Source organism: Argentina silus, assembly GCF_951799395.1.
Source record: "Argentina silus genome assembly, chromosome: 4".
NCBI classification, from domain to species: domain Eukaryota; kingdom Metazoa; phylum Chordata; class Actinopteri; order Argentiniformes; family Argentinidae; genus Argentina; species Argentina silus.
In genome coordinates, this window is record NC_139658.1 from 17,977,836 (window position 1) to 18,005,335 (window position 27,500).

The 27,500-nt window shown below is 46.2% G+C and overlaps 3 protein-coding genes across 4 annotated transcripts in view; 1 reads left to right on the forward strand and 2 right to left on the reverse strand.

Moving 5' to 3' along the window:
- Window positions 1–13,323, forward strand: part of mapkapk2a (MAPK activated protein kinase 2a) — a 21,898-nt gene extending 8,575 nt beyond the window's left edge. Inside the window, exons 2-10 of one of the 2 annotated variants that reach the window (XM_083668935.1) lie at window positions 4,161–4,300; window positions 8,579–8,643; window positions 8,813–8,892; window positions 8,998–9,124; window positions 9,282–9,357; window positions 9,489–9,613; window positions 9,744–9,829; window positions 9,962–10,042; window positions 10,210–13,323. In XM_083668935.1, the coding sequence (XP_083525061.1) occupies window positions 4,161–4,300; window positions 8,579–8,643; window positions 8,813–8,892; window positions 8,998–9,124; window positions 9,282–9,357; window positions 9,489–9,613; window positions 9,744–9,829; window positions 9,962–10,042; window positions 10,210–10,359 (930 nt within the window). In that variant the 3' untranslated portion in view covers window positions 10,360–13,323. The remainder of the gene's footprint in view (window positions 1–4,160; window positions 4,301–8,578; window positions 8,644–8,812; window positions 8,893–8,997; window positions 9,125–9,281; window positions 9,358–9,488; window positions 9,614–9,743; window positions 9,830–9,961; window positions 10,043–10,209) is intronic. The other variant, XM_083668936.1, reaches the window with a different exon arrangement.
- Window positions 13,324–21,335: 8,012 nt separating this feature from the next.
- On the reverse strand, window positions 21,336–24,107 carry il10 (interleukin 10; the record flags this gene model as incomplete). Its single annotated transcript, XM_083668416.1, has 5 exons — window positions 21,336–22,059; window positions 22,169–22,231; window positions 23,154–23,318; window positions 23,587–23,646; window positions 23,940–24,107. The coding sequence occupies 5 exons, from the start codon at window positions 24,105–24,107 to the stop codon at window positions 21,964–21,966; spliced, it is 552 nt and encodes a 183-aa protein (XP_083524542.1). The 3' UTR covers window positions 21,336–21,963.
- A 14-nt stretch (window positions 24,108–24,121) lies between these two features.
- The window catches only part of il19l (interleukin 19 like), a gene marked incomplete at both ends in the record, with an annotated part of 7,682 nt that continues 4,303 nt past the window's right edge, over window positions 24,122–27,500 (reverse strand). The window contains one exon of the mRNA XM_083668496.1: window positions 24,122–24,275. Coding sequence (XP_083524622.1) covers window positions 24,122–24,275 — 154 coding nt within the window. The remainder of the gene's footprint in view (window positions 24,276–27,500) is intronic.

A 27,500-nucleotide genomic window follows, 5' to 3' on the forward strand; every position in this document is an offset into this window, starting at 1 on the left:
ACCCCCGTGCCTCTTACTGTCAGCCCTCACGCCCAGAGAGAGGTCAGAGGTCGGAGCACTAACACCCAACAACGTCACAGGAGCGTCAGAGACCAACAGTAAACCAGAAACGCTGCGTCAGGGCAGGGGAATACTATGTATTTGTCAGTCATTATGGGGAACCTACTTACACCCCCCCCCCCCCCCCCCCTCTCCATATGGGGGATATGGGCCTGGTGTGAGGTGCGTTGGGGGGTGCATGAGGGGGTTGGCAGATGTCTTTCATCAGATCAAGACACGGTGACCCACAAACATGTTTGCTACGCCACTAAGAAGCCAGAGCACAATGAGCAAAAAAACAACACACACACAGCTCTGACTGAGAGTCAGGACCGGTGTTTAACCTACTTACACCCCCCCCCCCCCGGTGTTTAACCCATCAGGATCAGGGTTAAGTGGCTTTGCTCACTCAGGCCACATTACGTCACCCCACACTACCCAGTCAACCTTCCCCTAACCCTCCCCTCCGTACCACAATCCAACCCCCCTCTCCCTAGGGTCCCTGGTCAAGAGGCAGGTGGAAGACACAAATCTCTCTCCACCCCAGCCCCCCCCCCCCCCCCCCCACCCCTTCTCCTCCAGGCCCGGGGGTCTTTGTGTGGGCTGGAGGGGCTCATTGTACACCCATCTGCCCCCCTCATCCTTTCCTCCCCACACGGCTCACAGCTCAGGCTCAAAGGGCCCACAGCAGATGGGGGGGGGGGGGGGGGGAGGAGAGAGAGAGAGAGAGAGGGGTGTGTTTAAGGGGAGCAGGGGGGGCAATCTTTGTGGGTGGGGGGGGGGAGGGGCGATAATTAGTTTGGGTGCATTTTGTTCATGACACACAAACAGATCACATTTGGCGTTGACAGATGGACATGATGATAATGATGACATTTGACTGCTTTGTGTAACTCTGAGGCATGACATTATCCTATTGTGGTTGTTATGGCAGCCTACAAAACAATGTGCGGATGATGATGTCAGAGTTGCACCAGTTACACAGTAAGAAAGACTAAGTGAAGTGTGTGTGTGTGTGTGTGTGTGGGTGGGGTTTACACACCATGGTAAGGTCTATTCTGGGCCTGGTCAGCTCTGGTGTCACTGTGTTACACCAACAAATGATTGGCCAGGTTGTGTGTGTGTGTGAGTGTGTGAGTGTGTGTGTTCAAGGGGTTGCTTTGACGCAGGTAGTAGAAACCACCCCTGTTTGTTCTGTTCTGACAGGTGCTTGAACCCCTGTGTGTGTGTGTGTGTGTGTGTGTGTGTGTGTGTGTGTGTGTGTGTGCCTGTGTGCCTGTGTGCACAGCCATGAGATAAAGCTGAGACCGACAGAGGCCATACCTCCTCTCCCTGGTAACAGAGCCCCCCCCCATCGTGTCCAGCCCAGTTTCTTAAAGGGGAAGGCCCTCTGCTCTGTCCAGAATGCTCAGAATGCTGCAGAGCCTGGTCTCTACTCAAGTGTGTTGTTTGAAATCAGGCCCTGTGTTCCATCATCACACTTAGTGTGGGAGAGGTAGCATATCCTTCTCCCATATGGAGAGCAGATTGAGTGGCAGTCACACGCGTTGATGACTAAGAGGTGACAGTAGCACTCTGTCACAGACGTTAACCAGATGCCCTCACATGCTGGCCAGCCATCCCACGCTAAGAAAACACACTGCTACACACACACACACACACACACACACACACACACACACACACTGACGCTAAACACACTGCTACACACACACACACACACAGACGTTAAACACACTGCTACACTCACTGACGTCATCCCTGGGAATCTGCAGGGTTCATCTCAGCTGCCTCAATAAAGTTGTATGACTTGCTAAACCGGTGGTTTAGCTCAGCTACTGTAAACACTGTGACTTCAGGCCAGACACCCACTGGCGGTGAAGGACCAGAGTTTGTGGTCATATCAGGGCAGTGGTCAGGCCTGTTGTATGTTGTTTAAACAACCTTCCTCAATATTGACCTCCAAATCACTGTGTGAGCAGAAGCAATAATAAACATGCTCTCGCATTTGGACGCGAACAACATCGGCCCTCAGGACAACCCTGTTGTGTGTAGTCAGTTACAATGCTATGTCAATCTGTTCTTTCTGAACTGCAGTAGGTGCGCATGTTTATCTGAGTGGGTGACCTGCCTGTTTCTTTCTCTCTCTCTCTCTCTCTCTCTCTCTCTCTCACAGTGGAACAGACAGGGCTTTTATAACAGGGCCACTGCCACATCACTAGGTTAGGCTGAGCTGGATGAGGCTAGTGTTAGACAGTGTTTAGGCCCGGGTTGGGTTACTTAGATTAGGTAGTATTAGGCTGGGATTGGTTAGGTTAGGCTGGTTTGAGGTTCCCATAGTCCTGTCGAGGTAGTCTGATGTTCTGGGTTGTACTAGGCTAGTCTTAGGGCTAAGTAGCAGGTCCAGTGGGCTGGGTTTGGCTTGTTTTTGTTCCCATAGACGGGGGGACGGGGGGGGGGACGGGGCGGTTTGGGTGAGCTTGGCACTAGTTCCCATAATAATCCAGTAGTATAAGACACAGTGCCAGTGGGCAGGGCTGGAATGCAAGATGGAGAGAGAGAAAGAAAGAAAGAAAGAAAGAAAGAGGAGAGAGAACGGCTCATTGCTAAGGACACCGGGCAGAATTCTTTCCACTGCCTGTCACACGTCAGGGCTAAATAACACATTTAATGAATGTGTGTTTGAATAGCCTAAGCTCCAGCATGTCACGCAAATACACCTTATGTCGGCAATAAGCAGAACAGCAAAGTAGAGGCATGATCCTGACTGTGTGTGTGTGTGTGTGTGTGTGTGTGTGTGTGTGTGTGTGTGTGTGGAGGGGGGGGGGGGGTTCCTTACTCTTACTGTACCACTCTATACCGACTGAAAGGGAATCACCCGGAGCTCTGTGGTTCCGATCCCAATGTGCGTGCGTGTGTGTCTTCACCTACCAGTATCTGTACATTAGTACCTGTGTTATTTATGACAGGCCAGAGTATATGATCCCGTCAGGGAGACATGCAGATTAAACTATCCCACACACTCAGGGACACACCTCCGCAGGGTCCTTATGTAATGGATGATGTTGGGAGTTAGGAGTGTGGGGTAGAGTTTCAGAGAGGGCTCAGGTTAGGGATAGAGGTTATGGGCCAGAGTAAGGATTTGTGTGTAGCTCAGGGGTTTGGGTATTACCGTTTGTTGCTGGGCTACAGTCTTTATTCCTGACGTCACATAGGATCAAAATCATGCACACACTCGCGCATTACATTTTCAATGTTTTAATGACACATTGTCACCTAAAGAGGGTGCCATCACACCAGGCAAGCCAGGAGGACAGAGCCAGTGTCAGTCAGCCTGTGTGTTTGTCAGTCTGTCTGACGATGGCAGCACTGTGCTTCAAGCCTCTGATCTTTACCACCTCAACCTCATCTGTCTCCTCTGTTCTGTTCCAACTGTCATATTCCAACTGTCATATTCCAACGAAGGGTCATATCACAAGCCAGGTTGAGTCAGTCATTCTTTATTTTATTTATTTATTTATTTTTTAATATACACTCACCAAACACTTTATTAGGAACACCTGTACACCATTCTCATGGTGGAGGTGGTGTAATGGTGTGGGGAATGTTTTCATGGCACACTTTGTGGCTCGTTAATACCAATCAATCATCGCTTGAATGCCACAGACTATTTGAGTATTGTTGCTGACCATGTGTATCCCTTCATGGCCACAACTTACCCATCTTCTAATGACTACTTCCAGCATGATAATGCACCATGTCACAAAGCAAAAGTCGTCTCACCGGTTTCATGAACATGACAATGAGTTCAGTGTTCTTCAGTGGCCTTCCCAGTCACCGGATCAGAATCCAATAGAACACCTTTGGGATGCGGTACAATGGGAGATTCACAGCTTGAAAGTGCACCTGCAAAATCTGCAGGAATTGCGTAATGCAGTCATGTCATCATGGACCAGAATTTCAACGGAATGTTTCCAACATCAGTGCCATGAAGAATTGAGGCTGTTTTGAGAGCAAAGGGAGGCCCTACCCAGTATTAGTGTTCCTAATAAAGTGTTCAGTGAGTGTACATACTAATAATACCCCCCCATCTCTCTCTCCCTCTCTCTCTCAACCTGTAGATGTTGCAGGACTGTGCAAAGGCACGTAGGGAGGTGGAGCTGCACTGGAGGGCATCACCCTGTTCCAACATCGTGCGCATCATTGACGTCTACGAGAACCTCTACCAGGGCAGGAAGTGTCTACTCATAGTCATGGAGTGGTGGGTACACATTCAAACACACACACACACACACACACACATGCACGAACACAAAGATAGACCGAGGCATACACATACACACAGCACTGCATCACCCTGCTTTTCTCCCAGGCTGGCTGACTCCCCATGCCCAGCCCCATTCACTGTCTGCCCCCTTCTGGATAGAGGGGGAACTGCACCCTTTCCCTCTCTTATGGCTCCCCCACAATCTCCACTCTGCTCCCCATTGCTTCCTCTTTGGGTCCTGTCTCACTGTTGTTTGGATCATTTCGACAGTGTGTTCCTGCAGCAGCACAGCAGTGCACAGCATGTTCTAGCACAGAGTGAACTACGGTATGCCCACCACATCCTCTCTGTAAGAGAGAGAGAGAGTTAGATGTAAAAGAAAAAAAAAGTAAATTTAAGGTGAACTAATCAGTATCCAACCTGTTCAGTTATTGTGAAATCAATGTGTGAGCTTTAGAAGTTGACCTATTTCCTATAAATGAGGTTAGTAGTGTTTCCCTGACTTTTGATTTTCCAGTGGTTGTGTCTCGTGTGAGAAATATTAAACCACCAAACCCCAATTACATCCTCAGTCTCCCCTTTTGTTTGTCTCTCTCTTTTCCTTTCTCTCTTTCTCTCTCTGTCACACGTGCATGTCTTCACTTCGCTTTTTTTGTTTTTGTGGTGGCAGTCGTTGACTTGGGTCATCTTTTTTTCAGATTCTCACACACTGCAGCACCTTAGCACAAGTTTCCACCTCGGTAGGCACTCCAACTCTCTCACTTTTCAAGAGAAAAGACATGAAGCAAGTGTAGAGCGTCAGCATTTACAAGAATCTTTCAGAGGAATAGCAACTTATATCTCTCAGCTTTCCCCTCTTGAGGACCAGTTTTTGGTTTTTGCTCTATGAGTTGAGTGAGGTTAAAGTTGAGTGTGAAGCCAGTGCTATAGCCTTTAGGTGGGTCCCTGCACAGGAGAGTACATTTGCCCCCAGCAAACCCCTACACAGAAGACCTGCCACGGTGGGCCTCAGATGCCTGTCCTACACACATTACTCTGTAGGCCTTATTCAGTCATTGTGCCCACTAGAATAAGTACAAATAACCCAGCAACTACAGTGCCCTGTCCCACAATACCATTTTTCAGACTTCTGCAGGCTTTGTAGGTACTTTTTAGCAAACTGTAACCTGACAATCCTTTTTTATGATAACTAGTGGTTTGCACCTAGCAGTGAAGCCTCTGTAGATTGGCTGGTGATGTATTCTGGAGATGGTAGTCTCTGACACATTCACTCCTACCTCCTGATTTTTCAGCTTAATAATGGCTTCATTGACTGTCATTGACACCTCTTTGGTCCTCATGTTGACAGACACCAACAACAGACTCCAAAACACAAAGCCTAGAATCAATACTAGACATTGTACCCACCTGACCTGAACAGAAACACCTGTCAAGCCAATTGTCCCACTATTTTTGGTGCCCTGAAATAGGGGGACTATGTATAAAAAGTGTTGAAACCAACATGTACACAATATATACCCTCAAATAAAAGCTGAGAATCGCTACTTTAACCTCATAGTAGTTGTTTGATTTCAAATCCAAACATTTGGGGTATAGAGCCAAAAGAAGAACAATTGCTTCACTGTCCTATTACTTACACTGTGTGTTGTTTCTGACTAGTTGACTGAAGTTTGGTTTGTGGCAGTTTCACATTGTTTTGTTGAATACCAGAATTTAGATTCTATGTTTAAAATAATGTTTTTGTCTTATTCCGGTGAACACCGGTGACATTGGTTCATTGTGCGTGGTGTATTGTTGCCTAACTCAGTTATTTAACGAACCGGTGTGTTTGGGTTTGGCATTATACAGTGCATAAGGGAAACTGTGGGTAAGACTGACTTCACACCCTACGCTAGGCGTGAGCGGCAATCGGTATTATCCGCGATCAGACGCCGTCACTCTCTCAGAGGTGCTGACACGGTAACACACGGTAGCACCTCCTCGCCTCACCTTTCCTCACCATCCTGTCCACTGTCGTTTCCAGTGCGGTGTGGTAAATCACACCCTCTGATATGGTGTGGTGTTTTTTCTCTCTCATGGAATAGAACGTGCTAAGGTTATACCCTGGCAAATAGCATGAGTTACATTTGAGTTTGCCCTGTGAGGAAGCTGACGTCAGGAGTGTATGTGCATTCGATTGTTTTCAAATTCTGCTTGGTTGAACGTAATTGGAAATGCTGTTGGATGCCTCTGAAGTGCTTTGCCATCTGAGTTCCTTTTGTGTGTGTGTGGAACAGCAGAGCTGTGCTCACCCAAACCCACACTCTTGACATGTGCCTGTTCGCCTGACTGACGTACAGTACCTGCCTGCCACAACATTAGGTGTGACAGCCAAATGCTGAGGCTATGATGCGCCTGCCTCGCTGCTGACGCAGGTTGCACCCTAATAGGAATCGTGTGTGTGTGTGTGCATGCGCTTGCTCGCATACATGCGTGTGTGTGTGTGTGTGTGTGTGTGTGTGTGTGTGTGTGTGTGTGTGTGTGTGTGTGTGTGTGTGTGTGTGTGTGTGTGTGTGTGTGTGTGTGTGTGTGTGTGTGCGCTTGCTCGCATACATGCATTTGTGTGTTAGCGTGTACATCTTAAGTGAAACCTCAGGGACGGGTTACCAGAAATCAAACCTCAGAAAACATTCAGAAATGATCATCTGACTCTCAGAATGTTGCAACTGAATATTGTGACCTAATGACAATCAGAATATATCAGGACAATGATGAAGCCATCAGCAGACTTGTGTGTAAATGTATGCCCACTAATGGACATCTAGGAATTCATCTGACTGTCAGGCGATTGCAGCGTGGTGCAGAGGAGTGGACGGGAATGGGAGAGAGAGAAGCATGTGGAGAGAGAGAGAGAGAGAGAGAGAGAGAGAGAGAGAGAGAGAGGTGAACTCTCTGTGTTGGGGGTGTGTGTGTGTGTGTGTTAGATGAGAAAAGAACAGGCGTGTGTGTGTGTCTGTACGCTAAGTAGTGGGAGTGATTGATATTGAGAGAGTTGAAGTGTGCTGTGGTTGGGTTGGGCCGTCTTGCTGCTCAAGGACTCCTGCGTTTCAGGCTAATAAACACACACACACACACACACACACACTCAGTGAGTCAGTTAGTCATACGCTCACAAGGTCATGTGCACAAACAGTCATACTGTACACAGAAACTGGCAGGATTGGATCTGACACTGCCGTGAAAAGTCAGATTGAGAAAAGGGGTTGAAAACTACCAGGATTGTTGGTTTAGTAAGGTTGGAGATATGACTTTGAGAGTTTGAGAGTAAAGCCATCCTGAGAGTTAGCAACTAGGTGAGGGTTACTGAGGTGAGGGCAACTAGGTGAGGGTTACGGCCTGCTTCTGGCCCGGCCCTCAGTCAGGACCTCATCACGACCCGGCCTCCTAGAAGACACCCGCTCTAACACATCAGCCTCATCTAGAAAGACCGTCTCCTGGCCACCCTGATCGGCATGATTAGAGCGAATGTGCAGTGCTTTTATATGTGCACAACACACACAGCATGTGCAGTCTTGTGTGGCGCCGTGTTCGTCTCGGCTCAGCGCAGCGTCTCGACTCGCACCTCTTCCTCTTTTCCTCTGTTTGTTTCTCTTTCTGAATGAGTGAACTGAGCCTCAGCCCGTAGCAGACTCACTTGTAGGTAACCCCAGTACTCACTTCCTCACTTCCAGTAACCCCCGGCTTCCCGCCTCTCTGCGCACCTTCACGTGTCTCATGCTGGGTGGGTTGGGTGGGTCGATCAACCACACGGGTGGGCTTTGATCAGGCCACGATCCGAGACAGTGATTCAAGGTTTGATGAGTCGAGCCAAACCACAGGAGGTTGTGAGACAATGAGTGTGTGGTTTGTTAACTTTGAGATTGTGCGTGTGCGTCTCTCTTCTAAGACTGAAACTGTTCGGCTCTCTCTCTGTCTCTTATCTGTGTTTGGGGCTCTAAGAAAAGCCAGTTGTAACAGTACTATCTGCACATTTCTACTGCCCCTCTTACAACCTGTTCCAGTAGGCCAATACTGATATTCAGTCATATTAGACATAATCTTTGTCTTGTGATGATTGATTCGCAGTCATTTTTAAGTAGACCTGTGCTAAGACCTGTCTCGTGTGTGTGTGTGTGTGTGTGTGTGTGTGTGTGTGTGTGTGTGTGTGTGTGTGTGTGTGTGTGTGTGTGTGTGTGTGTGTGTGTGTGTGTGTGTGTGTGTGTGTGTGTGTGTGTGTGTGTGTGTGTGTTACAGCATGGACGGAGGAGAGCTGTTCAGCCGTATCCAGGACAGAGGAGACCAGGCCTTCACTGAGAGAGGTAGGGGCCGTAACTTCACCACAGGTCTACACGTGAATTGTCACTCATGTCATGTAAAATGCTAAAAGCTCACACTTTCCACACACACCTTTTACATCCAATTACACATGGACTGTTCACACACACACCATCCTTTCCGCCATGTTATAACGATGTGTGTGTGTTACAGAGGCGTCTGACATCATGAAAAATATAGGAGAGGCCATCCAGTTCCTCCACGCCATCAACATCGCACACAGAGACGTCAAGGTTTGTCCTAGTTTAAAGCAGACCCCTGTTATGCTGTGTGTGTGACCTGGTCTTCCTGCATACTTGACCAACAGCTCCCCCTCTCTTCCTCTCCGTCTCCTGCAGCCAGAGAACCTGCTGTACACCACCAAGAGGCCCAACGCTCTGCTCAAACTCACAGACTTCGGCTTCGCTAAAGAGACCACCACACACAACTCCCTAGCCACCCCCTGCTACACGCCTTACTACGTGGGTAAGGATCTGTAACGAATGCACACACACACACACACACCCCTCTCAGTCCCACTGTTCTGTTCTAGTTCTCTTCCAAATCTACTGTTTTGACTCCCTCCTTCTCTTTCTCTTTCTCTTCCTCTCTCTCTCTCTCTCTCTCTCTCTCCCCCCTGCAGCTCCAGAGGTCCTGGGTCCAGAGAAATACGACAAGTCATGTGACATGTGGTCGCTGGGCGTCATCATGTATATTCTGTAAGTCCCTCTAGATTCGTTAGCACACCCCTCCCTACAGGCTTGTGTATGTTGTATCATATCTCACCTCTTCCACACTGTGTTAACATCTCTCTCTCCCCTCCCCCCTCCCCCCCCCCCCCCCCCCCCAGTCTGTGTGGGTATCCTCCGTTCTACTCCAACCACGGCCTGGCCATCTCCCCTGGGATGAAGAAGAGGATACGTATGGGCCAATATGAGTTCCCCAACCCAGAGTGGTCCGACGTATCAGAGGAGGGTAAGTGGGGGTGGGTGGGTGTGTCCCCTGGGGGGGGGGGGTAGTCTGTGACATGATTTACGTGCCACGTCACCACAATGTGTCAATGCAGACCCAGATAAGATGATTGTGTGTGTGTGTGTGTGTTTAGCCAAGCAGCTGATCAGGAACCTGCTGAAGACTGAGCCCACCCAGAGGATGACCATCACAGAGTTCATGAACCACCCCTGGATCAACGTAAGCTTGCTCTCATGCTCTCTTCCTTTTCATCTCTCTCTCTTTCTATCCTGCATTATTTTATAATGTTATTTGTGTGTGTGTGTGTGTGTGTGTGTGTGTGTGTGTGTGTGTGTGTGTGTGTGTCTGTAGCAGTCGATGGAGGTCCCTCAGACCCCTCTCCACACCAGCCGTGTGCTGAAGGAGGAGAAGGATGCCTGGGAGGACGTCAAGGTGAGACTACATGGCTGATTTCTCTACGTCTTTTCAGGCAAAAACAAACCACTGAACAAGACTTGGTTTTCCTTCTGCGACAGGGACAAGAACAGCCATTCCTGATGCAATATTGGGATGTTGGTGGGACGGTGGTCTAATGAGCCTTCTGTCTGTATCTCTTTCAGGAGGAAATGACGAGTGCCTTGGCAACCATGAGGGTGGACTATGAGCAAATCAAAATAAAAAAAATCGAGGACTCGACCAATCCTCTGCTTATGAAGAGGAGGAAGAAAGCCAGTAGCACAACCCCAGACACACAGACACCCACTCTCTGAGAGAGAGGCATATACACACACACACACACACACACACACACACACACACACACACACACAGACACACAGGTTGTAAAAAGGAAGCAATAACTGTCAACACAATGGGAAATAGTATTGCATGGAGTCTCTGAAAGTCTAGGGAGTTTTATTTTTCATGACCGGTTTTAAATGTATTTTTTTAGAAGTGTTTCTTTTTTATTACTCAACCTTTTTAAACTAATCAACCACTCTGCTGTGAGCGAGAGAGGTCGTTCACATTTTTAAACCAGCCAAGAGATTATGAATGGAGAAGGAGGAGGAGGAGAGAGAGGATCTGATCTCTCTCCTGTCCTCTCTAAGCCTCGTGAAAGCAGAGACCAGTGCGTGTCTCTCTATCTTTCACCCAGAGGAAGCCATGTCTGTCTGTCTGTCTGTCTGTCTGTCAGCCAGCCTGTGTTGTCAGTCTTGGAGCACATTTGTTTCAAAAGTGGGGCAGGGGGTTCTTCACTGAGACACAGAAACCAGGGCCTATTTCAGGAGGTTGAAACAGGATGTCACTTTCAGATAGAAATCTATTGTGTTGAATAGACATGATTCTCTGTCCTATTGAATGGATAATAACCTCAGTTGTATTGATTACATTTCTAGTCGCAATGTTTCACCTTTCTGAATAGGCTCCTGTGCCTCATCTGTACTGTGTTTAAGGTTTAACACTGTCCCTCGCTGTTCATTTCTCCTGAAGGGCCTCTATACTTAGTAGTAGCAGTATGCAGCGCTAATGTAGCATTGCATCTGGACTAAACAGTTCTGGACAGTTCATAACTCTCCAGTTATCCTGAACATGACTTGATTTGTGTTCAGTAGGAGCAAACAGTAGAAGATGTTTTGAAACCGATTTGATGTGTCCAGTAAGAACACAAAAGGTTTTGCTACATTGTGCCCTACTGAACATGACCCAGATTCACAGTAGCCTGTCTGTCTGCAGTAGCTAATAAGAAATTAGGCCTTGTCCATAGAGGCTGCTGAACCTCCTGCCCCCATGTAGCTCCACCCCTCTCCTGTGAATGTTATGTAAAAACTGCTAAATCCCAAAAAAGAGAGACAGAGAAAGGTTACACACAAACTAAACAGATGTATTTTTGAAACGACGTGTGGAATGTAAGCACTCTGTCCCTGATTGTGAACTGGAATATAGATCTCTCTCATTCTAGAGTAGTGGCTTGGTGTGTCCGGTACAGTCAGTCAGCCAGTCAGTAGTGAATGTAGACCAGAGGCCTATGCAGTCACATACCGGCCACGTCCCATTCAGAGAAAACACTCCTCCCCTCCGCCCTTCACCACTCACCCACGCAGGCCTAAGAGAACAAGGATCGCTGAGTTCCAAATTGGCCCCTAGCCCCTCCTGTAGAACTGAAATGATCATTTAGATATCGGTAATATGATGGAAATCCCACCTAGCCTATCAAAAGGCATGGTTGTATCGATTGGCCCACGGCCCACAGACCGCCTGGCCCATCCCACGGCCCACAGACCGCCTGGCCCATCCATCGGCCCACAGACCACCTGGCCCATCCCACGGCCCACAGACCGCCTGGCCCATCCATCGGCCCACGGCCCACAGATCCATCGGCCCATCCCACGGCCCACAGACCGCCTGGCCCATCCATTGGCCCACGGCCCACAGACCGCCTGGCCCATCCCACGGCCCACAGACCGCCTGGCTCATCCCACGGCCCACGGCCCACAGATTGACCGGCCCACCGGGAATTCTCCCGGTGCTCCATATGGCCAGTCCGCTACTGGCTAATACCTACTCAAATGATCATTTCAGATTTTCAGAAGTGGCTATGGGGCCGGTTTGGAATTAAGCAGAAGAATGGGTTAAATGGTATTTAGTGGAGTTTCTACCTAGTAGTTTCTACCTTCCCTGCTTTCGCCAATATAGATCCTGCCTTCTTACCCTCGTCTCCAACCTCAGGCTCAGACGTGTGAGTGTTCTATGGCAGAGAGAAGGGAGTGACACTTCATAATGGAACCCAGCCGGTGGTCATGTCAGTCATCATGCAGGTGGCTCATAGGAGAGTAAGGAGCCCCTCCCACTGCTACTGTCTCTCTGGGGATTGTAGTTTATAGCGTAGTCCTTATCTAGGCTGATGCAAAGGAAAAGAACATGCTTTTTTTTTTACCCCAACTTTTTGGTTTAGTCTTTCACCAATGTTATGTGTTCAACTCCACATTACACCTCATGTTGATACTATGCAGATCGATGTTTTTTTTTCACCCAAAATTACTTAAATGTTCTTTTTGTATTGTTTTAATTGTGTGTACAGATGTAATGTTTGAGAAATGTATTGCCACAGTGGGATATGTGTGTAACCAGCATCTCTAGGGAGCACAGTTGCCAGAATTGCTTAGAGGTTCTACCTGATTGTTCCAGTCATGTTTAATTGATCAGATGTAACTGATCAGTGTCAATCGGATTCATTGACAATGAGACGTCTCTTCTGCCAATAGCACAGCTACAGCTAGAAATCATGGGAGCTGAGTGTGACCGTTTGCCTCAATGGTCAGCTGTCTCTCAGCCTTTGTTTGTAGAGGACAGTACCCCCCCTGTTTACGGAGGACTGACACTCATGACAGGAAATAGAGTAAGTGCTTAGCTCATGTTCTGCTGTGGAGCAGAATCTGGCACACCACCAGCAAGCCATCATCACACTGTGAGGGGTTGTGATGTTTTATTCCCCACTTTGTTTGTTTCGAGTTTTAGTTTGAAATGACTTGTAAAACCACCGCCCTGTTTCATGTCTGTTTCTACTCACCTACAGTTCTCTCATGTTAGAGAGAGAATGTTTATGGAACGTTTCTGTGACGTTATTTGTATGTTTTGGGAAGCACAGATGAGTCCCTCTTTTTCTTTTGTTTGTTTTTGTCCAACTGCTGTATTTCTGTCTGCTTCAGCTTTGGATTAAAACACTTAAAACACGACCTGCTCTCCTTTTCTAGTACACACGGTAGCACTCTCTCTCCCTCTCTCACACACTCTCACTCTCTCTCCCTCTCTCACACACTCTCTCTCCCTCTCACTCTCCCTCTCTCTCCCTCTCTCACTCACACTCTCTCTCCCTCTCTCTCACACTCACTCTCCCTCCCTCACTCTCACTCTCACTCTCACTCTCACACTCACTCAAGGGCAGCACTGACGTAACAGAGCCAAGCCAGTCATCTCCAGTGCCAGTCTCTTACATACATGCATACCGTAAATGTACACACTAACACACCTCACTGTTGAAGAGGCATAGTGGAATCACTCAGGATATATGTCAAAACATGGGCGTTTCAAAGAAAGAATTGGACATTTCTGCACAGGAACGGGGCAGGGGGTAGGGGCAGGGGCTTTACATGCAGTCATCGTGAAAACTGCAGTCATCATGAAATCCGCAGTTATCTCTCAGGTACTCTCACTCCTATTTGGGGTGTGAAAATGGGGGTGGAGGACAGTCTCGCCCGCCATGACGAGAATCATGTGCAAAGCAGCACCAGTCTCAGCCCTCGTGCCGACCCAGACACATGACCCAGACACATACCCCCGCCATCCGCTATCAGCTAGCTCCGCTCATGTGACGAATACAGTTGCAAGTCCCCGGCACATCTTAGCCTTATGATGTGGGGGCGGGGGCAGGGTATCGATCTCTGATGTGGTGACACGTCACACGCGTGTGTGCTGCATGTTGAGGTTGTCAGAACGTGCTATATGCAGAAATACAACCTCGTGCCTACTGTTACAGCTCAGGGAGGTACTTTGAAGTGGGGACCTTGTTTTACTATAACGTCGTTTCACACACACACACACACACACACACACACACACCAACCCTACCACAGCCTTTAATGAACCTGTGCCCTAGATAGGTTGTAATAGTGAGAGGGACATCAAACATGAGAAAAAGCATGAACACTGACATATCGAATGTTTTGGAACCTGAAGAGGAGAGAGTGTGTGTGTGTGTGTGTGTGTGTGCGTGCTGCTTTTATATGTAATTAACATTTTGGTGTGTGTGTTTTCACATACAGTATATGGGTATTTTCACACTTGGTCAGTTTTAGCCAATTTTGTGAACTTTTTGTGAATTCGGTTCACCAAGATTTGTATGCATATGTGAATGCTCCAAATGAACTCAGACCCTTCTGAAGTGAGCCTAACAGTTCAGTTCACTTAAGGTTAGTTTTTTTGGGAGCAATGTGAGTGCAAAGCACTCCCAGTCCACTTGTCATTGGAACTGCTTTAACCTATCCTGGCATTACTCTCTTGGCCCTCTAGGCTTGCCATACATTTCACATGCTTAATCAATGTGCAATTAACCAAGGTGCAAAGCCAATTAACCAGGCCAATTAACCAAGGTGCAAAGCAGTTAATTGGCCTGAGTTCCAATGAAACATGGTGCTGTGGAAGAAAAGTGGACTGAGACCTTGTCACTGCTGAAATGGACCAGCAAGAAATGAGTCCTCATTCAAACAGGAGGGCAGTATGAATACACAAATTATTGATTTATTGTACTTTTTTTCCACTCTTGGTTCACTTAAAGGACTGGAGTTTGGTTCTTTTAAAGAGGACTATGTGAAAATACCGTTACTCAGTCCTAAGTGAACCAAAAGGTGAATGTGTATTCACACTGTCCTCTTTGAATGAGGACTCGGCCCATTTCAGGGTATTTTCACACTTAGGGTGCTTTCACACATACCTTGTGGTGGTGCAGACTTACCAAGCTTTTGCTGACTTCAGTTCATTTAGATGGGCTAGAACACTCCGCTCGAACTCTAGTGTGCACCAAACACTCCGACCGTGGACTGCCCGAAAAAGGTGGGTCTCTTCCTTCCTCATCCAAGTGACCCGTGGTGCACTCCTACTTAATTCAGCCATTTTCCAGGATATCGAGAAGTAACACAAATGCGTTATGTATTATGGGGTTGCGCAAACACATGGCTTTTGTTTACAAGTGGCAATGTAAAACCTGAACTGAACCAAATGATAAATGTAATAATTTCAACCGTGATTCAGACTCAATGAAACTATCATTACGAAAGATATTAGTTTCATGATGTCATACAGAAGGAAAAACCTATTTCCTGTTACATAGGTTCTATAATTGCCAGAAAAAGTAGCATAGTCAGCAGGAAGCGCCCTTTAGTTAGGTTCACTTTAGGTCTACGGTGCTGTTCAATGTGCAATTACCTAAGGTGCAAGGCAGTTAATTGGCTATTGTGTTTGAGATAGATGGCAGGAATAATGCAGTTCGAGATGAGAGTAACGTTCAACTTCTTTAGTTAACTGTGCCACTCACACTGACAACACATTCTCACCCCGCCAAAACCCCAACGGTCCTTACGCTGTCCCCTGCACTACCTAGTAGCGTCAGTACTGCGCAGTGAGTGCGCATAACATCAAATGCACATAAATAACAATTTCCCCCTCCCCACAAAAGCACAGAACCCAATTATAAAACAAGTAATAAAACTAAACTACTAAAATTATTAGTAGAACGCCCTCAAAGCCTAGGCATGAAACTCACTTGGTCAGTTTTAGCCAATTTTGTGAACTTTTTGTGAATTCGGTTCACCAAGATTTGTATGCATATGTGAATGCTCCAAATGAACTCAGACCCTTCTGAAGTGAGCCTAACAGTTCAGTTCACTTAAGGTTAGTTTTTTTGGGAGCAGTGACATAGTCTTTCAAATAAGTGGGGCGGCCCCTGTCCCGTACTGGCCGGCCCTCCCTGACCACTGGCGGTGGCCTTTCCAGAACAGCTGGGGGGTCACCCTGAGGTGGGCCCAGAGCATGGTCGAGCACTGGATCTGGCTGGAGGCCAGGAGGCACCAGATCAGGAGCTGGTTGAGGGTGCAGCTGAGGCGCCGGTGGCCATAGTGGCCCTCCCTGTGGGGGAGGGATTGGTGGCAGAGGGGCTACAAGTGGAGGAGCAGCCGGCTGTGGAGGGGTCCCCACTCCTTCACCCGGATTAGGTACTCTCCTCAGTCGCTTTGCATGCCAGCGAGATCCGTCACTCAGCATGAACGTGGCTGGACCCAGCTGGCGTCCAACCTGGAGGGGCTGAGACCAGTATGATGCCATCTTATTGCCACAATGAGGCCTACGGGGCCGGACCCAGTCGCCCACCCGGAGAGCAGCAGTGACGCTGTGAGGTCCCTGCTGGCTGGGTGAAGTGGCACCTGTAGATAGCCCTGGCGCAGGTCGAGCTTGGTGAACACTGTCGAGCCATAGAAGAGCGCGGTGAGCTCCTCAGAGGTAGGTAACGGGTACCTGTCCGGAATCACCGCGGAGGTGGCGGAGGTCAACGCAGATCCGTATCCCCGCTGATTTCTTCTTCGCGATGACCAAGTTCGAGATCCAGGGGGCGGCATTGACCTGCTCGATAATCCCCATTTCCAGGAGAGAGCCGAGCTCACAGGTGACATCATCCCTCAAGGCCAGGGGAATCCGGCGCAGGGGCTGGATGACGGGTGACACATCTGGATTCACCAGAGGTCTGTGTGTAAAGGCTGTGAGACAGCCCAGGCCGTCAAACAGAGCCGGCCACTTTTGCTGCCATATAACATTGGCCTCCAATGAAAGACGGCGCTGTGAAATCAAAATAGACGGAGACCTCATTACTGCTAAAATGGACCTCTTGGTTAACTTAAAGAGGATTATATGTGAAAATACCCTGAAAACACAACATTTGGCTGAAAGGGACCAAGTGTGAAAATACCCTTATCATTGGGCAGGTTGTGAAGATGGAACCTTCAGTTCCTGGTGTAGAAAACTCAGTGCTGAGGCGTTTCCTTCAGGTAGCAGACATGGGTGTCAATCTCACATGGGTGTCAATCTCATTGAGAAACCCTCAACCAGCCATTGTGAGGAAGTCCTCCACAAACCCTCAACCAGCCATTGTGAGGAAGTCCTCCTGGCTTCAGATCAGATGCACTTACTTACTGTCAGAGCGTGCTGAGTGTTTGTATTGTGGTGGCTGTGGCTGCTTTGTTCTTTGTCAGATCCTTTAGATAGTGTTTAGGTAGAACACTCACACACAGTTGTCCTCCTGTAGATACCGTATCTACTGTAATTCACACCAGAATTAACCTCACAGAGTTCCACTTAAAAATAACACAATGCATGTGGAAATGACCTCAGTGTGGAGAAAGCGCTCTTCGATGTCATTGTGTAAAGTGCTGCGTGTGACTTTGTTTCCTCTTCCCAGTCGGAGCTGGCTAAAGGGTGAAGGTGAAAAGAAGGTAAAGAAGGCCCTCGACCCATGATGCCTTTCTGCAATGGCAAGAGCAGCTGAGTCAACTCCAAATGACGGCTTGAGACGAGAGCATGAGACAGAGAAAGAGAGAACGAGACAGAGAATGAGACAGAGAAAGAGACAGAGAAAGAGAGAACGAGACAGAGAAAGAGAGAGCGCAGCAGCACACGCAGCAGGCTGCGTACCCTGCGGTAATGGTGGTTATAGACTGATTCATCTGAGTTCAATGTCATTATGAATGTATGTCTGTGTATTGAGTAACTTACTGAGTATATATGGTTTCTAATTGACAAATTGTTAGTTCTCAATGGCTTCTGCAGCGTGCTAGAGCCCCTGAGCGTTTGCCCACCTGGCAAGTGACGCACTCATAAGGTTGACTGGCCCTGCAGATAGAGACTGGCCCCGCTTACCTACCTGGTAGATGAGTGATAGCGGGTTATTTGAGGATGAGTGTCAGAATATCTGCTGAGCAAGGTTGTGGAAACCATAGGCGTGAAGTTCATACTAACTCACACAAATTATAGGGTGGGAACCTCTGCTTGCGTGTTCATCAGCAACGTGTGAAAGACACAACTTGCTGAACGTCACAGTTGCTACATTCTCATAGAATCTCTTGACACTTTACATTACCATTCAGTATTTTGAGGAACTCGATTTCTAGGTGTGACATTACTAAAAAGGCCTGGGGCTCTAATTTGGTAAAAAAATAAAAAAAAATAAAAAAAATTTGCTAAAAATTGGAACCCATTTTTTGGAGCCTAGTGGAATTATGTTTTTTTATTTTTATTTATTTAGCAAGAGTAAAACACATTTATGTATTTATGTGTATATCTTGTGGCAAAAACCCAAAATTGACACACTTTCTCAGTTGTATCCTACAGTAACCCTCAGATGATCAGTGTGACTGTACTCTTGTAGTGGCTTTTGAGGGAACAAATGTGGAACACAGTGAACCGTTAGCTATTTAGTAACTTGGAATTCTACATTTCTGAATTGCCATTGTGGAACTGTATGGTTTAGTACATTATAAAGCAAACATGGCAAACACCAACAGTTGACTATATGAATGCCAATTATCAAAAAATGTCATTACTGTCATTTGCGGTTCAGGTTTGTGAGTATGTGGACTTCCAGGTGGCTCATTCTGGCTCTGATCAGCATGTTGTTTCCCAAACAGAAACCATCACAGTCATCTGTCTCTCCTGACATGACAGATCCTCAACACAGATAGACAGGTAGACATCTTACCAGCACAGTCAATACCAGTACTACACACTCGATATGGATCTATCTTCCTCATTCTGTATGTGTAAGTGCTCAGAACAGGTGTGCAGGTGCTGTTTTTAGAATGGTTGATCGCACATTCAACCTCTGCAGTCATCAATCACACACAACATATAGTGCAGCAGCTTGTTCATAATGTCTCAAAACCTGTTGTGTTATTGAGGCCCTACTGCACTATCCCTGGTAAGACTGCACTATCCCTGGTAAGACTGCACTATCCCTGGTAAGACTGCATTATCCCTGGTAAGACTGCACTAGCGCTGGTAAGACTGCACTATCCCTGGTAAGACTGCATTATCCCTGGTAAGACTGCACTATCCCTGGTAAGACTGCATTATCCCTGGTAAGACTGCACTATCCCTGGTAAGACTGCATTATCCCTGGTAAGACTGCACTATCCCTGGTAAGACTGCACTAGCGCTGGTAAGACTGCACTATCCCTGGTAAGACTGCACTAGCGCTGGTAAGACTGCACTAGCGCTGGTAAGACTGCACTATCCCTGGTAAGACTGCACTAGCGCTGGTAAGACTGCACTATCCCTGGTAAGACTGCACTAGCGCTGGTAAGACTGCACTAGCGCTGGTAAGACTGCACTATCCCTGGTAAGACTGCACTATCCCTGGTAAGACTGCACTATCCCTGGTAAGACTGCACTAGTGCTGGTAAGACTGCACTAGCGCTGGTAAGACTGCACTATCCCTGGTAAGACTGCACTATCCCTGGTAAGACTGCACTAGCGCTGGTAAGACTGCACTATCCCTGGTAAGACTGCACTGGCCCTGGTAAGACTGCACTGGCCCTGGTAAGACTGCACTAGCGCTGGTAAGACTGCACTATCCCTGGTAAGACTGCACTAGCGCTGGTAAGACTGCACTATCCCTGGTAAGACTGCACTGGCCCTGGTAAGACTGCACTAGCCCTGTTTTCACGTTACAGCCATAGGAACCCATGCATTCCGAAAATACATATTAATCACCATAAAAACATTCCAATCCAAATCCTAATACCGTGGTATTCCTTCGGTAGGGTTACTTTTCTGAAAATAAACTATAGCATTCTGTTCTGGCTACCCATCATATTTATTTTGAAGCAAACTGAGCGTGAATCAAAACAAAGATGGTAGAATATGTTAATATGTAATGGATGGACAGGTTCCTTTAACCATAACGTCAAACCCAAACAATTGTTTGAATGCATAAAGACTGCACCAGAGAATTTTGCAAGCGACGGTATCAGGGTTGGGATCAGGGTTCATTTTCAATGATTTCTCAATAAACAGAAAATGAGACGTTTTTCAGATGGCCTGGGTACAGTAGTTTGTTTCAGCCGCCTCCTGCTTTGATGGTAAGACTTTGGCTGCAGCAGAAACAGACATCTAGACTCCACTATGGTTCACATAGCCTGAAGGACAAATCATGATGGCTGACAAATCATGAACATGTAATTTTGAGGTGATACCCTCAACAAGGCAACCATCATGAGTTGCTGTGGTGACACGTTACAGAGCATTATCATGTTGACTCAACATTTCTCTGATAATGAGTGTTTTCAGTGCAGTGTTCTGACTATGCATTATAGAAAGTCATTGTTGTCTCTCACTGCAGAAATGCATCTACGTCAGCCTCTAGGTAAAACCGCAGGGATGTTTATCATACATAGATGTGAAAGGTGAGTATGGGACATGTCCGCTCTTTTCTTCAATAAGGACTTGTTAGATGGATGCTTTAAACCTAGGATTTTTAAAATTTATTTTGTAAACAATGTAATTAGTGCAGTACTGTAATTAGGAAAATGTGTCTTATTAGCCACAACTGAACCATTGTGTTACAAAGCTCTGCTTCATCTGTGTGTGTGTGTGTGTGTGTGTGTGTGTGTGTGTGAGAGAGAGAGAGAGAGAGAGAGAGAGAGAGAGAGAGAGAGAGAGAGAGGGGCAGGCTTGGTTATCGTTACTGTAAATGGTAGAGTGCAGGGCTGTTGCTGGTAAGTGATGTATTTGGGTCGCGTTTGAGGTCAGTGCATGGCTCATCAATGCTGAGCTCCTATAGGTTTGTCACATCGAGTTGTATAGTAGCTCCCCACATACACTGCATCTCTGCTCCACTGCAGGATATGATACTCAGTGCTATACCAGTTGGCCTGGTCTCATAAATGCTGTGTCACACCTGAACTATGAGTGGAGATGTGTCTCTGGTTTAGCACATCAGCTTAGTTTTTGTTCATCCCCTGGATAGCTTTCTGCTCTGTGGTTCCATGGTACAGTGGTGCCTCACTAGGCAGCTGGCTTTAGATTGAAGTTGGCTTGGTAGCTTAGACAGTTTAGAGATCAGTGAAAGTATGAGTATGGACCCAGGATAATTATTCACTAAGATATTTTTATTACATTCATTGTAAAAAAAAACATATTTTCAGTGCTAATTGCATAACTCCATTGATGTCACTGTGTTGTTATAAAAATACATTTGGAAAAAAATAAAATAATAAATACTGAAAATGAACGCAGAATAGAAGATGCAAATGCATTTAAATTAGCATTGATAATAAATATACACAGAAGGTCAAACCTGTATTTCATTGTAAACATGGTTGTATGAAACAGTTGATAAAATGCAACTATTCAATACACATTATGCCATAGAGAAAATTGCATATAACTCTAGGTCATGCAAAGACCAATTTTCTCATATCAGGGCTAAGGGTGTGCAGGCTTTCTACTATTCAAGCCTAATACTACACCTGATTCTCCATGGAATTGATGATAGTTGACTTGTTAAGTCAAGTGTTTGATAAGTGCACACTCTGTAGCTCTCCAGGACTAGGATTGAAGAACACTAAATGATTAGAGAATTGACTCAATATGACTCAATATGACTCAGTAACAAAATAACAAACAATACACAAAGATATCCTCAGGACACTTGGAAACAGTAGGAGGTGGTATCAGAGTACCAGTTCAGCAGGACAAGGGTTGAGGGAAGCAGCCACAGGTTCCTCACTTTCTGCAACAGTTGTGTGTTCCTCTGCAGCTCACATGGTCAACCAGGATTATTGTTCTCTTCGATTAGAAACCATGTACTCCTCGATGTAGTTAAAGAACAGGTCCAGTTCTCCCATGGCCTTATACAGACCCTTATTCTCCATCTAAAGACAGGTAAAACACACACACTTAATTAGAAGGAACAAAACACACATTCAGTTTAGAGTAACATTATTGACATACTGGTCTCAGGGACTGTTAGTCTCCACTCACCTTCTTGTATGAGGAGATGAACTCATTGATGTCAAACGGTTTCTTACAGGAGAAGTAATTCCTCTGTATAAAGAGAAAGATGTGTGTTAGGAGGACCTTACTACACAGTACACAGTAAACACACAAACACGTACGCACGCATGCACGCACGCATATAGACACACACACACGTCAACATATACAATACAATACATAGCCATAGATGAGGTCACTCAAGCCTGCTCTGACAGCTTACGAATCCCTATTTTATGCAATGTCCTGTTCTCTATCTATCCTCACCCCAAGTCAGTGTGTTTGGTGGTTAAAATGTGACAGAGTACCAGAGTCAAGAGGTTTGCGGTGAGGGAGACACCTCCGCTGCTATATTGCCAGAGGAAGCACTAATGACATTTGCTACAGTATGTCACACAAGAAACAGACTTTGAGATTTCATTTTTACAGTAGGGTTGAAGGCTTAGACATGAGTTATGAGTTATGAGAAATATGGCATTTCAAATCCAACTATATGTTTTTGTGTTATTTAGCCCCTTGTACAATAGCCCTGACTAGAGTGCCTTATAACTGAATGGATGACTGTGTTGGTCTGAGGAACACACACACACACACACACACACACACACACACACACACACACACACACACACACACACACCAGCTGTAGGAGCAGAGTGATTCCTGTCAGTAGAAGATGCCCCAGGGCACAAATCTAGGGTCAGCTTGATACTCCCCACATCCAAACTTTACCATAAGGGGAGAAACAAGAAAACTCGACCTTAGCTTAACTTTATGCTTCCCTTAATTGGTGCGCAGGACAGCTGGAGACCCTGCGCACTGTGAACCAGCTGTCACTCTATGCTCATTCAAACGCGCTCAGCACTGTACTTCCGATAAAAACAACTGGCAGCAAGACACTATTTGTTTCCACTATGAGTCTGCTTGAGGCATTCAAATGTTGATGTGGTGAAATACAGCTGTAGGTACTCACGCATTGAATTATCTCCTTCTTCAGGCCGTGAAAGATGTTTCCAATGGAGTCGATTGGCGTTTTGAAGTCACTCATGTCCTCTTTCACTCCGGTCATCGCCGTCGGCAACACTGTGTCCAGGTAGAACTTTAGCATGTTGTCCATCGCGTGACATCCGAATGGGCTCTGTGGAGAAATACAGTTTAAATGAAATCACATCTTACTAAAACATAAGGTAATGCGCTGCTGGGAGACACATTCATCCGTATGCGCCATGGGTTTCATTTATCTGCGCTGCGTGTTTTGTTCATAAATATCTTGCAATATCGGTGCAAGATACAGAGCCCTTCTCTGTCGATTGTGTATATTACTTAATTACTCCATTCATTGCTATCATTCCTGAGATTAATTCTAGTGTATAATAACGCAGAATATAAGAAGGTTTAGTACTCACTTTAAAGTAGTGTAGAATATTTTCGTCTAGCAGTGCAGACTCAAGTTCATCGTTGGCTTCCTTCAAAGAGCAGGAGAGGAAATGACACTTCTATATTAGACTACAGAGACAGCAGAGTCACAGAAGCACAGACAAGTCTGCAGTGCGCCTACTCAAACTAGAGCTAGATATGGAAAGGTGTGAGAGCTGGAGCAGGCTCTCCATGTATTCCCTGATGGATGGATGGATGAATGGAGGTGAGTGTTGTTGATGCTGATTTCTGAGGTGAGTTGTTGTGATCAATGCTGTAGCAGCCTATACTATAGTATATGCTTTACTACTAGATAATAATACAGATTTGATGCAGTACTCACATAGTAGTCTCTGATCTTGGAGAAGGATCTGCGCAGCTCCTTGAGTCTGACAGGGAAGCCCTCTATGAAGGAGCAGCAGCGGTCAGAGCAGTTGATACGTTTGCACTGAGCATGCTCACACAGACACCATACAGCCAGCAGGGTCAGGAGGAGAGTGAATGGAGACATGATGGAGTCTGCTGCTAATGGAGACACTGGTCCTGTGGATGGAGACACTGGTCCTCTGGATGGAGATACTGGTAGTCTGGATGGAGATACTGGTAGTCTGGATGGAGATACTGGTCCTGTGGATGGAGATACTGATGCTGGTCTCTGTAGTAGTCTTCTGGGTGGTGACTAAAACAAGCCTTGGAGACTTCTCAGGGGTCACAAGAGCCTGCAGTAGAGCAAATGTACACTCTGGCCTCAACATCTTCATAATTTATACCCTAAATCTGAAATATTCCTTTACCTAATTTCTATGTGATGGAGGGAGGGGAGGAGAGTGTGTGGGGGGGGGAGTTACTGGCAGAAATGGGTTAACTCATCACATCACACATTAGATCAGAGGTAATGATGCAACATTCCTTCATTTGCATATTGTGCGTTAGGGAAAAAACATACTTCTCACCGTTATATTGGGTTAACTGAGACGAACAAAAATAGAAGAAAAACAAAATAGATGAAGGAATTCTTGGTACAAATAGATGTTTGATATTCGATTTGATAGATATTTTACATTTTACATCTTCCATCTCTTTTCAACTGGTGAAGGCATTTTTATTAATTATTTATTTCACTAAATAAATATATTCATAATGTGCTTTCCAGATGTTGTGTGCGTATGTTAAGCCTTTGTTGGTACTGTATGAATTATTTTTCCTCACATTTTGCACCATCATGTGTCAGATCATAAAACCTTAAAACAGCTTACATTTTTCCAAAACAGTTATTTAATTAGTATTTTATGAGCTATGAAAAGTAGTGTATGTATTTGGTTAAATTATTAAGTTAATTTACAAAAGGTTACATACATCTATATTAGGGCTGTACATATTAATCGAACAGATTAATTAACTAATGCTTTAGTTGACAACTCATTTTTGAAAAAATAACAGATTTGTATATATCAGGCCAGTAGGGAGGGAGAGAGAGTGAGGAAATACTTCTGTTGTTTTGTAGTTCCTTCGTTCCCTTCTTACGCACACGGAGAGAATGAGGGGACAGGACGACACTGACGCAGACGGAGTGTGTGGGCGGAGCTTGCGTATGCCCAGGTGGCATAGAAAGATGATACCGAGACAGAGAGAAATGATGAGGCAGAGAGAACAGGAGAGTAGAATGATGAGTAAGATTATATCAGGTCTACATAGTATATAAGGATGACTCAGCAGTAATCACCTTATGGGAAGAGCTCCTCAACCGGTCTACCCTGGTCTCCCCCATAAAGTCAGCGCTGGGCTTTTCTCAATCTGAAGTGTGTGTGTGTGTGTGTGTGTGTGTGTGTGTGTGTGTGTGTGTGTGTGTGTGTGTGTTTGTGAATTTAACAATGTATATGTATGTTTTACTAGTCATCTCATTACCACACAGAGGATCAGTGTCTTCTCCCCCTCTGTGGTTCATTTGACTGTTTCTAATTCTAAAACTTCTCATTTCCTTTCCTCCCCTCCTTTCCTCCCCTCTGTAATATGTTTGCTTGTTTAATAGCAAATGCAGCAAGAAGGCAACCTCCTACCAACATCTTAAAAGCATTGTGACAAGCAAGAAGGCAACCTCCTTTGTGACAAACGCATTGTGACAAACATCTGACTGCAATTATTAACTAAGAACGAGAGAGAGATGGACTGCTGCTGTAGGTTCTCAGTCACATGTCTGAGAAGAGTCACTTTCATGTTTGACAGAGAAGCAATCAGAAGCAAATCTAACTCGTTCACACTTCCATCTTGTTCTCACAAGCATCAAACACATCTCCAGTCACTGTGCTTTCTAAGTTCTGTGTGTAGGTCTTATGTTTTAGTGCAGTGTTGAGGTTTTGTTTCGGAAGGAAATCATCTTCATGTTCCCTTAGTGTGCTGTTTTTAGTTTGATGTAGGTTTGATGTTGTGAAGGATTCATATTTTCTGAGTAATATGTGAGAGGTGTGTGTGCTTTCGGAGTATGCCACGGGCACGTTTTCCTAATGTGCTGATGAACTTGCTGAAACTGTCTGACCTCATTTCACACTTAATATCACTATCATTTCAGAAAAGTGTGTGGTTGTGTTGTCAATCAGTGAAGCAGGTTCTTTGTGAGCTTTAGATCTGTGTGTGTGTGTGTGTGTGTGTGTGTGTGTGTGTGTGTGTGTGTGTGTGTGTGTGTGTGTGTGTGTGTGTGTGTGTGTGTGTGTGTGTGTGCGTGCGTGTGCGTGTGCGTGTGCGTGTGTGTGTGCGCGTGTGTGTGTGCGCGTGTGTGTATGTGTGTGTGTGTGTGTGACAGATGTGAATCAGTACAATCACTACGGACGTATCCTCTGCCCAGAACGGATGCAGTTAGGTGTCCTCTCTGGCCCATTTGAACACTAAAAGGATGTCATCACACACACACACACACACACACACACACACACACACACACACACACACACACACACACACACACACACACACACACACATACAGGATGTAAGCAGTGCTCAGGTCTTTGATTCACATAGGTTCATTTTCAATCCCAGCTCTCCCTAGCAATGAATATGCACAGTAAGCAATATAGCAGACAGGGTTTGCATCATTACCAGATGTATCAGTTACGTACTGTACATCTCTGATCCAAACCAACCCAGGGCTAGAGCCAGAGGTAGTCTATGACATCATACAAGAACTAGGCAGGAACCAGTCTAAACCCAGGCTCAACTCTCTGTTTGACCTACCTATAGCTAACGGCTGTTAACCCCCAGAGCTCCGAGCTAGACTGTGTTCTCCTGCTGACCTCCACTCTTCCGACAGTGAGGGGGACATCTGAAGCAACGTTTCCTCTGTTATGAAAGACGAAAGTGCAACCCTAGATTTCAGGGAGAGAGAGAGAGAATTTCTGTTATGCAATATGGAGAATTTTGGCACGAATCACCTCTCGCCTCCACCCCTGGCTCTCTCTCCTCCTCCCACAGTCAGGGTGTGGGTTGTACCAAGGAACTCTTTCCCAACTCTGTCTCCAAAGTAGCAAAATGTCCCTAAATTACATATGCTGCCATGTCAGGGTGTGTGTGTGTGTGTGTGTGTGTGAGTGTTAGAAAACAATTTGACTGGGTTAGCGGATTGCATTGGGAATAGATTGCCATTCTCTACAAGACATCAGCTGCTGACAGACATAAATTATTCGTGGGAACAACTCCACTGGGGGGGTTGGTTTTGACTCCCTACCCTCTCCTCTCTTGCCTCATCCATCCCTCCACTCTTTCCTCTCTCTCTCCGTTTGACTCCCTCCTTTCTCTCCCCTCGCTGTTTTTCTCTATTCTGTTGCGGGAGTCGTCCCTGACCCCTGCTCTGAGATGGCAATAATGCTGCTCACCCAAGATGATGAGGTCATTATTATAGGCTATAGCTCCAT